The 13433-nt window shown below is 49.0% G+C and overlaps 5 protein-coding genes across 5 annotated transcripts; 3 read left to right on the top strand and 2 right to left on the bottom strand.

Moving 5' to 3' along the window:
* Positions 1 to 942: 942 nt before the first annotated feature.
* On the top strand, positions 943 to 2904 carry FMAN_04036 (uncharacterized protein; the record flags this gene model as incomplete). Its single annotated transcript, XM_041829304.1, has 1 exon — positions 943 to 2904. The coding sequence occupies one exon, from the start codon at positions 943 to 945 to the stop codon at positions 2902 to 2904; it is 1962 nt and encodes a 653-aa protein (XP_041680080.1).
* A 1078-nt stretch (positions 2905 to 3982) lies between these two features.
* On the bottom strand, positions 3983 to 5355 carry FMAN_04037 (uncharacterized protein; the record flags this gene model as incomplete). The annotated part of the gene is made up of 3 exons (XM_041829303.1): positions 3983 to 4299; positions 4358 to 5060; positions 5110 to 5355. The coding sequence occupies 3 exons, from the start codon at positions 5353 to 5355 to the stop codon at positions 3983 to 3985; spliced, it is 1266 nt and encodes a 421-aa protein (XP_041680079.1).
* A 533-nt stretch (positions 5356 to 5888) lies between these two features.
* Positions 5889 to 6923, bottom strand: FMAN_04038 (uncharacterized protein; the record flags this gene model as incomplete). The annotated part of the gene is made up of 2 exons (XM_041829302.1): positions 5889 to 6789; positions 6838 to 6923. The coding sequence occupies 2 exons, from the start codon at positions 6921 to 6923 to the stop codon at positions 5889 to 5891; spliced, it is 987 nt and encodes a 328-aa protein (XP_041680078.1).
* Positions 6924 to 7817: 894 nt separating this feature from the next.
* On the top strand, positions 7818 to 8422 carry FMAN_04039 (putative cyanate lyase; the record flags this gene model as incomplete). The annotated part of the gene is made up of 3 exons (XM_041829301.1): positions 7818 to 7850; positions 7909 to 8348; positions 8401 to 8422. The coding sequence occupies 3 exons, from the start codon at positions 7818 to 7820 to the stop codon at positions 8420 to 8422; spliced, it is 495 nt and encodes a 164-aa protein (XP_041680077.1).
* A 1904-nt stretch (positions 8423 to 10326) lies between these two features.
* On the top strand, positions 10327 to 11282 carry FMAN_04040 (uncharacterized protein; the record flags this gene model as incomplete). Its single annotated transcript, XM_041829300.1, has 2 exons — positions 10327 to 10370; positions 10424 to 11282. The coding sequence occupies 2 exons, from the start codon at positions 10327 to 10329 to the stop codon at positions 11280 to 11282; spliced, it is 903 nt and encodes a 300-aa protein (XP_041680076.1).
* Between the last annotated feature and the right edge of the window lie 2151 nt (positions 11283 to 13433).

The raw sequence follows: 13433 nt of genomic DNA, 5'->3' as shown, positions 1-13433 counted from the left end.
ATCTTCTAAAGTCCTCACCAAGTTCTGTCGATTCCTCTTCTAAACTCATCATCACCATATCTGATTCGTCATCCTCATCGATAACCCTTCAATTCTAATGTACATCCTGCAAATCGAGATACCTGGCAATTCGATATCTTCATCACCTTCAAGACAAGCACATACCTAGTGTACCTTGCTGCAGCTCATCAGCTGTCTGTCCTGTCTGTCTCGCTGTCTGTCGGATCTCTCCACCGCCACACACGCACACAAACACACAGACCCTCCCCCAAAAACCCGCCCAAAGAGAGACCACCCCTGGCACGCCCGCCTAATTCGGCTTCCCCTACGGCCCCTACCATAGGTCACCTACAGCACCTCATCAGTGGAGGGACTCATCGGCCGAATGCCTGGGCTTTCAAAACCCGCCTAAAACCAAACCAGACCAGCCTCTTCACTCTTCACCCCATCCTCTCCGCTCCGTCTTTTCTCCCATCTCCCTCAACTTACCTCTGCAGCCGTTCCAACACCATCTCCCCCAAAATACCCTCTTCATTTCCATCTTCCTCTTTTTCTCATTTACTGGTGTTGTACGTATCCTCCATCCATAACGTCTGTCCTCGAACCTTGTCCTTTGGCCGTCGGAAATCGTTCCCCTGCAATCTCACGAGTAATCCTGCGCCAGACTCGCTCCACCGCGTCACGATCCGTTACGATACCCTCAAAATCCTGTCCGACTCGATCTACCTTTGACCAGTTCCCCCATCGAGGGGCTTGTCCATAGCATCATCGACCTCGCTTCCTATTGTGTTGTCTGTTAAACGTTGCGAATCTGGCTCGCTTTATTGTCGTCAAGCTTCAGGTCGCCACACCATCTCGACAAATTGGGGTCGTTAATAATCCCTCCCATATCATACCTCCGAAACCCGCCTCGACTATCCTTCAACATCATCAACCGCCAACATGAGGGAAGTCAATTTCAGTATCCCCAACGTCAATAAGGCGTCCGTCGGTATCACCACCGCCCTCTATGACCGCCGTGCTCTCGACTGCACCTCGACCCTCCCCCTCATCAACTCCCTCAACCATCTCGCCTATCTCACCACATCCTCTGCTCGCATCCGTGACATCCTCACCGTCGACGGAGGCATCGAGCGTCTCGTTTGCATTCTCAAGCAAGGCCGTAGTAAAGATATGATGGGAATGTGGAAGTGGAACCTTGCTTTTCAGTGTGTTGTCAATATCGGCGTCCGAGGCACGGAAAACGTCCGCACCAGAGTTGTTGAGGCTGACATGGTTCCTGTCATCGCTACCATCCTCGACAACTATACAAAAGCTGTTGATAAATGCCGCGAGAAGGCAGAGGAGGCCAAACAGAAGCAGAGCTACGACCATCACCGTCACCGAAGCCATGAACACCGTTCAACCCCTAAAGCTTCGTCCTCCAACTCAGCATCGGCCTCTGCCTCTGCATCATCTTCGTCTTCCACAACAGTAGGTGCCTCTGCGTTTGGTCATCGATCTAGTTCTCGTGTCGATGCCACTGAGCAGCGATCTCGTCGTCACGGCCCACCGCCGTCCATTGATGTCTCAGCCTCTTATGCTGGGCCATCCACCGCTGCTCCTCAGCAGCAGACGCAACAACAATCCACAGATACTGCTATGGGCAACTCTCAATGGTCTCAGTCTTCTTCAGATCGATCTACGTCTTGGGGTTCATCTCGTCACCAGCCCCTGAGAGGTCTTGAAAGCCGTCACGCCACGACTTCAGCCCCCCGTCAGGCCATGCAACCCCTTGCAACTGCAGTCCCCGCCACTGAGACTCTTGAGGGCTTTGTGAGACCTGTTCGTGATATCGACCGCCTTGCGTCGATGGCACCATTCGGCTCAGATCTGTTATCTCAACCCACATCACCGACTACGCCATTGCCGCCACCCCAGATGCGGTCGCCCACCGTTCGCCCAGCATCTGCTCTTGGCTCCCAACGTTCTCGTCGACGCCCATCGATCCGCCACCAGAACTCGACTGCCGATGCCGACGACATTAATGGAGACAGCATGCCGTCAGACGAGTCACCTGAGACGGAGATGACAGGTACTGACAACCTGCAGTCAGCTGTTGGTATCCAGGACATCACTATGGAAGATGGTGACACTATGCTCGGTGGTACAGCTCTTGACTTGGCTACACCAACTGTCTCCGAGACCCACCAGGAGGCCAGTACTTTCAACATTAACCACCGTAGCCCCATGGACGGAAGTATTGCCAACAACAACACCCCGACTCCGGTTCCTGCAATTGGCCTCTCACCTAACCGTCCTACGTTGAACACGCCCCCTCAGCCCCCTCTAGCCGCCACTACCGTCCCTCGATATCTTCTCGACCGTAACTTTGTTCCCAACCCTCAGATGGTCGCTGCGATGCCCCGAGAAGAGGATGTGCTCATGTCTTTGCAGCTTCTTGCCTATGTCTCGAAGTACTGTGGTCTTCGCTCTTATTTCCAGAAGAGCCACCTCGTTCCTCGCCTTAAGATTGGCAAGGAGCTCGCTGCCATTGATAAGGACATGTCTGCCATGGATGAAGAAGAGGAAGAACCCGAGGTCTACGATGAAGATGCTGACGACGAGGAGTATCTGCTCCCCAACGACTTCAACCTCTTCCCACTGGTCGAGAAGTTCACAGTCCGCTACCACAGCACTGATATGCAGTACTGGGCCGGCGTTGTTATGCGAAATCTCTGCCGCAAGGATGACACACGTGGAGGCATCCGCCAATGTGCATACTACCAGTGCGGCAAATGGGAAGAGTACACTCGCCAATTCGCCAAGTGTCGTCGATGCCGACGCACCAAATACTGCAGCAAAGAGTGCCAGAAGAGTGCTTGGGCTTTCCACCGCCACTGGTGTGTAGCGGCCACACAGTAAGATCGTTCGTTTGGTGGTGCCTCAGCACAATGATTTACACGACAATCAATTCATAACAGCATCTTCTCGGCGCATCCTGCTGCATCAATGCTTGATTCATACGCATTATTCTTTCAAGGGTCGCAAATGCATTGTACAGCAAAGCGTGTCATGAGCGCATGGCGTTTCTTCTCGATACCACTGGTTCTGCTTTCTTTTTCATGGGCGCACGGGGTTGGGCATCATTGACGGTCATTGACTTTGGGTGCATCATCGCATGTCATTGCACATTCAACGTTTCTTTGTCTCTTATCTAACACTTCTCTCACCTTGGAGGTTCCCTTTTTCTAATTATTTCTTATTGGTGTGGCTGCAACCGCTCGGGGGTTATATATCTCTGAGCTCTGGCGTTTTCGACCGCGAGCGGGCATTAAGCAGACGACAATGGTGCTCGTTTATGTATATAGATACCTTTTGACTGCTGGGGGCTCTCGGATGGCACCACTTTCGAGGGCATGGACATCTGGATATGACTTGACGACGGAGAACGACGGAGGAGGCAATGGCGATTCGCAAAAAGACGACACAGGCAGAGTCGGCAGCAAAATTGATTCAGTGGATACTGATTTGCATGTTCAACAGGGTTGGATGTGCAGTCTGCTTGGTGATTGAGCCCATAAAAGGGCATCATCTTGGAGGCTATCGGGACTGCTCAGACTTGATATGCAGTCGAAATCAGAATCTGCTATATATTCCTTTGGGTATAGATGAAATGACCAAAAATTCAGAATACCTGGCTCCTGAAGTGATTGACCATGATGAAGTGGATTACTTCGAACACTTTGTAGACACAACGTGAAGACTTTTTAAGATAATCGAGTCCGAGCCATTGAGATCAATCACGTTGCGCAAGTATGAATAGTATTGTGACAGAAAATATGAATATTGACCAAATGGTTTCGATTTACATGCAAGAGGACCCTAAACGCCAGCCCTTGTACTTCATCTCTAGCCTTTCTTTTCAACAGCAATGCATCACGCAAGCCAGTCTCGCCCTTGATCTCACCAACGATTATCAACAAAATGTCTCTCCCTGTCTTTACCGAGAGCCCATGGCCTTCCGTCTCGCCTTGCCGGGCCGAGACTTGGAAACTCTGCTGCCGGCCTTCATCTTCTTGGGGTCGAAACCGCTGAGATCGCCGGAGCTCATGGCGTCGCCTGACTTGGCGTGGCGCTTCTTGCCGCCGAAGCCGTACTTCTCGTTCTTCTTGGCTCGCTTGTGGTTGGCTCCAGCGCCGACTTGGCCGCGACCAGCGCCTGCGCGAGGGTTGTGGGCCTTCATTTCCTTCTCGACACCGACGTCGAAGATATCGGCTTCCTTGGTGTCGAGACCAGCACCACCGGTTTCTGAGCGCTCTGGGAATGGCTGTTAGTAAAGAGTAAGGTAGGCTTGGTGAGCAATGGGAATGCTTACTTCGCTTGAGGTTCTTGATCTTCTCAAGAGTCTCACGCTTGGCCTTTTGTCGCTCCTGGAGCTTAGCAACCTGGACCTGCTTTCCGAACTTCTTGAGGTCGCGCAGCTTGCGAGCCTCCTGGGCAGCCTTCTTGTTGGACGCCTCCTCCACAAGCTTAGCCTTGACCTTCTCCATATGGGCATCCTCCTTGATCATCTCGGCGAAGTAATCCTTGGGACGTGAGAAGGGAACATTTTCTTTTTGGAGAAGCTTGCGGGCAGAGCGAGCGGCCTCGAGACTCTGGCTGTAGAAGGCGAGCTCGCGCTGCAGATCGTCTGATACGTCGGGGATAGCCTCAGAGGTCAAGTCTGTTGAGATGATGGATTGATGGGTGGCGAATGGGACGGACTTGTCTGTGGGGATGGAGATGCGGTTCAGCGCGGCGAGGAGAGCGGTTGTGTTGTTGATGGTGAGGCGCTGGTGGGGAATGATGTCTTCCTTGTCCTCATCTTCGAGGTCTTCGAGATCAGACATGGGGATATCCTCTTCATCTTCATCTTCCTCCTCGTCCTCGTCCTCTTGGGCCGCGGCCTTTTTCTCAGCTGCTAGCTTTGCGATTTCGCTCTTCTTGAGTGTATCTCTCTTTGGCTTGCGAACAATCTTTTCCTCGAGCTCGATTGAAGAATCTGAGTCGTCGCTGTCGTTGATGGCGTTCAAATCGTACTGAATTCTGTTAGTGAAATTCTCGAGCGCGAGATGGTACATAACAAACCTGAGGCTCCTCGTCTTCCTCTTCCTCGTCCTCCTCATCATCATCTCCCTCCTCTTCTTCTTCATCATCGTCTTCAAACTCAGCCTCAATCTCAATGGTCTTCTTCTTCTCGTCGTCCTTGTCTGCCCCGCGAGCAGCAGCGTTGCGCTTCTCAGCCTCCTTCTGCTTTTTCAGGAGCTTGAGCTTCTTGAAGTCTGTGCCCTTCTCGGCGGCGAGGGCCATCTTTAGTTTGCTTTTTGTGACCATCTTTGCGTATGTAAATGTCGAATGCGACTTTGTCGTGTTTGGTAGTCGGCGCAAAGCTTCTGGGCAAATGTTACTGGGTGCTAATAGGAAAAATCTCCAAATTCTGCCGCGGGACTGACCTGACCGCCTTGACATTTTTTTAGTGGAGACATTTCCTTTTCTGGGGATTGCCAATGAATGCTACCTTATCCACTTACTCACCCCCTCCCTCAGGACCAAAAGTTCATTTACTCAAGACAAAGTCTCCAGAACATGTGCCAACTACTTATTTGGGGGCGCCCTAAGTTGACTATATCTCTTCAATTCAAGAAAGTGTTTGTATTTGCCTAGAATTGCACTGCAGTGTTTCATTTCTAACCATTCCTACGGAGGTAGACACACTTGAGATAATTTGAAGAAATGGCAGGTCTAAGATCTTGCAATACTAGTACAAAGTTGTATTAAGATTATTCACATTCTTTCTTCTTGTGATTATATTCTTCTCGATGTCTATAGAAAATCGATTCTCTCTTCAGCTACTTCGGGGACAAGCTTCAGTCATTCGAGTGCCTCCTCTCAGCAAAAGTACGTTTTGCTTCCTGCAAACTACCTACATTGATGACATCAACGCCTTCGTTAAGCAATCTCTTGTCAATTTGTCTCTGGACTATCGGTGAAACCATTGGCATGCCCCAATATCGAACCAGGAGACCTCGACTATGGGCTTGAGAGATCTGATCGCGTATCAACTCCATCTTCCCTGGTCCAAGAATATTGCCAATCGATTTTTCCAACGAGGTGCTGGCATAGTATGAGTTTGTCTTGTCGTATTGACCTTTGGCTAGACACATGAGTGGTGCATCAAAGAAGACGTCGTGTGAAGGGTTGGCTTCTTTCACCAGGCGGAACTTGGTCTTCCCAGTTGCCACGACTGTGATGGGCCTTGACACAAACTTGCCGTCGCTGACATGGCTCAACCACCCCCTTTGACGAAGCGGCTCTAGCTGCTCCAGTAACAATGGCCATGATTTATCCGGGTTCGACTTCAAGTCCACCAGCAACACCACAGTTTGGTTGGGTTCGCGGTTATATACACCTCGAGGCAGAAGCCCTGGATCTCTGTCTTGATTTCGAACCTTAAGGAGGTTCACTAGAGGTTGAATGTACATGGACGTCAAAGTCTTTTCGGTTGATAGATCGCCCTTGGCATGGCCGACCATGAGCTCATCCCGGACCTTCCAGACATCTGCTTCGATGCCAATGCAGCCAGCAGCGATAGCATCGGTGAAAGGCTTAGGTTTCCAATAATCGTTATGCGAGTGGCATGGTATTGGAATTGGGTCGTCAGGTCCCGAGTCACGTCTGATGTGAAGACTGCCTGCTTGTACTTCAGGATTATAAGGCCAGATCATGGATGTGGTAGCAAGGATAGCAGCGAACATCAGGGCTATTGAACTGATCGCGGTCAGGAGTAGAGAACGCATAGTAGAACTGGAGGCTTACCTGATAGCGGCTACTGTCATACCAAAGGCAAGAATATAGGAGTTTCTTCTGGCCCTCAGGCGAGGTACTCCATTTTTGGAGACCATTCTTGTTGCCTTTTGCTCTTGGGATGATAAGTATATTGCCGTTGTAGTGGTTTCTTGTGGTTGTTTCATAGATGATGATCTCATTGAGAGATTGACGACGGAGATAGACGTATAGGCCTGCCATGTATCAGGGAAAGATTGTCTTTGTGCTTACTTTGGATTGAAGCTGCTTAATATATTGCTTCCTAAAGCTTAAGGAAGGTTTCGTGACTTGTCGACACTTTCACATTAAGTTTACCGTGTCGATATGTTGAATTAAGCATACTGTCTGATATCATGCTATCGTGACTCTGTCCCAGTCACAGAATTGGCTATGCGCTGTGAGATGGGCATTGTAATTGAAGTTAGCTGAATATGGTTTCGGGGCGATAGTTTGAGGCCATGATGATGTCAGCGAGTCTCAGAAGTCGGACGGGCTAATGAGTTAAAGTATAGTTAAGTTAGTAAGTTATGTACTTATGTATGGAAGGCTAACGTGTGTGAATCTTAGACGGCCGTGTTGGCACGCCATCTATGAATGAAGAAAGTAATTTTCTTTTATAACGATATTACCCTTTGCCTTCTGATCGTCTACCACGCTCAGAGACTAAAAAGATATCATGGAGATCAACACCCGTATCTAATCATTCTTGTGATCCGCCCAAAAACATCCAGATTAATCAGATTTCCGAGTCTCCGGAATATCACCGAATTCACTCTTGATATTACCTAGTGCAACCCATTGACAGACACGTCATGGAGATCGATAACCCCGCAAGTTGTATCAGGAATGGAAACATCTCCGCCATGACTTGACTTTGACCTGATGCCTTTCTTCGATATATGATGTATTAAGACTGAACCTCCCTCCTTACAACAATCAACAACCATATCACATTCATCTCTACAGTCATAATGGCCAACGAAGGACGCATCGCCACTCTGGATGTAAGACAGCTCAACTGTGACACAAATGCAAAACGAAATCATGCTTATTCAACAACAGTCAACCATCGCCGATAGGCTTCCAGCCTTCTCCAAGACTCTCTTTGACGGAAAGGCCGCCAAGGACCTGAGCTTTGAGGCAATTGCAAAGCACCTAGGCCGTAGCGAAGTTGCAGTGGCAGCATTGTTCTACGGACAGGCCACCGCGTCGCCTGAGGATGTTGAGAAGCTATCGGAGATCCTTGGTCTTCCAAAGGAGACGTTGGCTGCGCAACTAACGGGCTTCCCTAACCGTGGCCAGGCTGGGCCCATGCCTCCCACTGAGCCTCTCATCTACCGACTGTACGAGATTGTTCAGAACTATGGATATGCTTACAAGGCTATTCTAAATGAGAAGTTTGGAGATGGCATAATGAGTGCTATTTGCTTCTCGACTACCGTGGATAAGGAGGTGGATGAGGCAGGCTCACCATGGGTCGTTATCACATTGAAGGGCAAATGGTAAGCCACAAGCTATTCTTAGCATTGGGACTTTACTAACTAACATGTACAGGCTTCCCTTTAGTCGTTTCTAAGTTTTGTTCTCATGTTAAATTGGGTTGGCAGGTCTCGGCATGGCCGTGATGCATATCGTGTCACTTGGAAGAATGACCATTCAGATATCAATTGCTGCAATTGGGTCAGCGGGAGAATTTCAAAGCCTCACCAACTCAACAACACCGCATGGCTCCAGTAAATTTGGCAGGGGAAAAGTGGCGATATAGCAAGGAACAATATGAAGCGACAGAACAATATTAAGCACTCTACAAAGGAATACCAACATGCAAACCCCGTGCGTTCGCAATTGCTGTACCACATGATACTACAATGAGAGCAGATTTCGGGTATTGGAAACAGTCTGAAAGCCAATTCCATGTATAATTCAAACCAGGGGTAAATCCGAAAGCCGGTGACAGTTTGGTGGCTGGACTAGCGGCGGATACTCTTTTGTCTGACAGCAACACCATCTCGAGAACAATATTAAGCATTTTTGCACGGATCACAGGCTTCACGGCCAACACTGCAACTCCTCGCGAACATCGCTTTTATCGCCATCATGTTAGATAATCTTACCACGAAAAGTCTGCCAAGTCCAAGTATAAAGACCAGGCCATCTTCCCTCACATCTCATTCTCATCAACGCACAACAATCACTCACTCACTTACACACACAAACACTCACTCTTTTCACCATTCTCAATACAGAACACTCTCCGACTTTTCTAAGTCTTTCAACCCCAACTTTCAAGATGCCTTCCACCAAGAACACCACCGCCCAGACCCCCGGCTACCCTCTCACCTGCAGCGTCATGGCCAAGCCCACCAAGGACAACCAGACTCCCGGCTATCCCTTGACCTGCAGCGTCATGAAGAAGCCAGCTGCCAACGGTCAAACTCCCGGCTACCCCCTGACCTGCACTGTCATGTAGATGGATATTTTCAACTCACGGTTTCATTACTCCACTGGGCTTCTTGAGAGCGAACTTGTACAACTCGACAAATGCAAGATACCAGTACTTGGCTGAGCATTTCGCTCTCGGATTACCAATTGGAGGAAGATGGAGATGATTCGGCAAGGAGAGGATTCAATTGGCTTGATTAATCTTTTGTTTACCTGGCTTTGAGTGACGGGACGCCGACATTTGAACGCCATTTTTATACCAGGCTGACCGGTTTCATCAGTCGCGAGGTGGAATCTGGACGGCTATAAGGAGGAGGATGGGGACGATTTACTACTTTCTTGAATACAAGCCTTTGAATTACTTTTGTTGCCTCTGTTCTACAAGAATGTGATATGAACCTCATAACTCGTCCAGCCCATTTCATTCTAGCCTTCACTTACACCCCCCTCTCTTAGACGCTTGTCTGCCGTACTTGGCCCAATAGCGACTTTTCAAACAGCCTCAATGATGTAAGATACATAGTGTTCAAAGGAATAAGTAGGGACACCGAAAGGATATATGCCGTTCAATTGTTTAACTTGACAATTAACATCATAACTTCAAACCCATTGTCTTACAACCCAGCCTGGAAGTTCTCTACAGTGGATCCACTTAGACGATGGCGAGGATGAGATAATTCGGCCTCCACTACCAATATCATTCCAAGACTCCTAGATTGAGAAAGGAAACTCGCTGTCTACTGTATCCCAGTAAAATAAAATAAGGCGCATTATTTACTGAGCCTTAAATTCCGAGGTTATGCTATTCCTTGGCAACTGTACTCATTCTGGGCACCGTGGGGGTTAACTTGGTTCGAGACGCTTATCGATAAGAGAATTTTTGGTGCAACTCAACTTTGGCAACTTGCATCTTCAGGTTTTGTCTTCAACAATTGTGACCGTTTCACGCACGATTCAGCGACGCCGCTACAGAAATCCCATTTTCCAGTCTTCCTAAAAGCCCTCGATAGGCCCAAAGATATACCCGCGCACTTCAACATGCCTCACAAGCACAAAAGAAAGAGGGGAGACGACGAAGCAGAGTGCGTCGATCTTTAGTCCCGATTGCATATGCGCAACTGACTTTTCTTTATAGCTTCAACCTCCCTCCGACTCAAAGAGCACGACCTTTACAAGTAGGAAAGAAGAAGAAGGCGACAACAGGAAAGGGGGAAAAGGATGCAGAAGACACAAAAGATATTGCACCAAAGACGAAGAAAGGCAAGAAGGCTCGCAAGGACAATGATGCACCTCGAGCTTTTAGACGACTCATGTCTGTCGCACAGGGGAAGAAAGTGAGATCTGGCCTCGACGACGGCGAAGATACAAAAACCGCAAAACAAAAGGCAGAGGATCTTAAGATCCGTCCAGGCGAAGATCTAAGGGCGTTTGCTCAACGAGTCGATGCTTCACTACCAGTCGCAGGCCTCACCAAGAAGACTGCCATCAAGGATGGAAAGGATGAGCAGGGTTTCAAGGTCTACCGCACTCGAAAGGAGAGAAACATGCACAAACTTTACGCCCAATGGAGAGAAGAGGAGCGAAAGATTCAGGAGCAAAAAGAGGAAGAAGCAGACGAAGAAATCGGGCGAGAACTCGACGAAGACCCTACTGGCGCTGCAGCAATTGCGCGAGCAACACTCAACGAAGCAACAGGCAAGCGAGCACGACGAAAGGGTGGAAAGGTCGACGACCCTTGGGAGGAGTTGAAGAAGAAGAGAGCGGAAGCCAAGATTGCTGTGCACGACCAGGCGCAAGCCCCACCTGAGCTAAACAAGAATTTGACAAAACAGATCAAGATTAAAGATGCTACTGCGGATGTTGGAAATATCCCCAAGGCTGCGGGAAGTCTGAAGAGAAGAGAGGAGTTGCAGGAGGCTAGGGCGGAAGTTTTGGAGGCGTATAGAAAGATTCGGGAACATGAACAGGCCAAGTTGTTAAGGGCAGGCCTCTAATACTCTGCTTCAGCAAGTTCGTCTTTTGAGGAATTTAGAATTGCAATACAATCAGAAAGTGGTATGATTGCACCTCGCGTATGGTTTCGATTATATTGAGGGTAGTTTGGTGTTCAACAAGTTGAGAAGAGTATAGCAATAAGATAACGTATTCCCAAGAAGACTCAATCACATATCTCAGCAGCTTCAAATCAAGGATAAACTCACCGACTCATCGGTAACGATGATCAGCACAGTTGTCTCGCGAGGTCATCGGGCAGAGCAGAACCAACACCCCCTCCCGTCCCCGTGGCAGAGATGGGTCGAGGATGTGTTCCACTGGCGCTTCCTGTCTCTCCTTCACATGATACCGACCCCAATGAGGGGCATTGAGCTTAGACAGAGGGGCTGTGAGCTGAAAGAATACATAGATGCCATGTCTTGTATGGGATAAATCTGGTTGATAGAAGTTCATATCATGCCCCCCTTGCACCAATTATGGCTGAATGAAGTGAAACCTTTGCAGTGAAAACCACATGGCCATAGCATGGCTCCAAGAAAGGTATGTAGGCGTTAAAAATGACTTGGCAGCTCATGGCAACGGTAGAGGTGGAGTTGGTGGGCCGAACTACCTAAAAGTGAGTCAATGACACGGGAAAAAGTTGAAGTTGCTTTTGTGAATTTCCTGTTAGGATATTGCTCAGGCGGGAAGCAAGGACATGGGTATGAAGTGGTTGCCAGAATAGGGCGATTGGGTGGTATCAAGTGCAATTCCTTACTTTAAGGGGTAGCGTTGGCAGTTTTAGAGGCTTGAGAAGTGATTGATTATTTGATGGCTCATCAATGCTCACCAGCGTCTTCCCTGTTATTTCATTTCACCTCGACGCCAAAATTGCTCTTGTGCAACCAGCCCAAGTATCACAAGCCAGAGTCCAAGCGGAGGAGCGCTTTAGAACGGGAAGTAGATCCAAAATGGGACACTTGGTGGATCTGATCTAAGCCTTTCAGGGGGACTCGCTGCAAGGTTCAGGTCCACGGCCTTGGTTCCTGGGTTCATTTGGCTTGTTTTTTCCTCTTGTTGCGTTGATTTCTTGGGCACAGAATAACTACTGTGTAGGTAGGTAGAGAGACGCAGCTGATGCTTGTATGCATTCCCGTCATACCCATCGGCAATTTGTTTCAGTAGTGTTTCTCCCACGCTGTTCCCCCTACACCAAAGGTACTCTCACTCGTCTCGGTGAATCAGGGTCTTTCTTCTAAAGCGCATCAACCAAAGACAATTATTTGTAAGGAGAAGGTACACGATATTAGTACATGGGCCCCTTCCTGCCGCGTCGATAGGTACTCCGTACTGCAGATGCTGCTAATGGGGAAGAAAAAGAGCAAGACCCAACCCTTAGCGTCTTGTCGATCTCCCTTCCACTTGCCATTCGCGGTTTACTTCAATTCTGAGCCTCTACGGAGCACAGTAGACTCAAGATCTCCGATTTGTCGGGATATTTCATTTCCAATCAATGCCGCGGTCTCGATTTCTTCATTCCTTCGACTTTTAGGTTCCTCTCTCGGTCGCTCCTTCTCAGAAACACATCCAACCCCCACTCGACACTCAATCCCACCTTGACCTGGATACGGGAAGGCACGCCCATCTTTTTTGCCTTTATGGCTTTTATAGGTCGACTTCGGAGATCGATCCAGGGCAGTAGCTTGGTGGCCTAGCATCGCGCCTTGGTGTCATCGCCGCTATCTCTCCCGTCTTAGTTTCAACCTAAGTTTTATTAACTTAGTACGTTGGGTTTCCCACTTCCATTCTCATGGCGTAGCTACCTACCTGCCTGCCTACCTACGTCAGTTATTCTTGCGTCCTTCACCAACATCACCTCCTCGATCACAAGCTCAATCAGCTACCCCATGAACGAGAAGAACCCCTGAGAGTCATCCCCTACAACACCTTGTCGCAAACACTCAGACCATCGAATCTCGATACTACCTTACCATTGTGCGAGCCACGATCTACCTAAAAAGCCACACCTGGTCCTTGTCCTCCCAAGTTCGGCTCCCAAGCATCTTCAAAGTCTCGTGACCTGCTCTGCCCTGAACCTGGCATGACCCGACATTAAAGACGCTTGTGGAATTCGGAAATCGCTAACTAACACGAGCCTCAACGCGCCCTGG

The sequence above is a fragment of the Fusarium mangiferae genome, assembly GCF_900044065.1.
Source record: "Fusarium mangiferae strain MRC7560 genome assembly, contig: FMAN_scaffold003, whole genome shotgun sequence".
In the NCBI taxonomy this organism is placed as follows: Eukaryota; Fungi; Ascomycota; class Sordariomycetes; order Hypocreales; family Nectriaceae; genus Fusarium; species Fusarium mangiferae.
The sequence above is the reverse complement of the archived record's forward strand: the minus strand, read 5'-3'. Positions and strand labels throughout refer to the sequence as shown.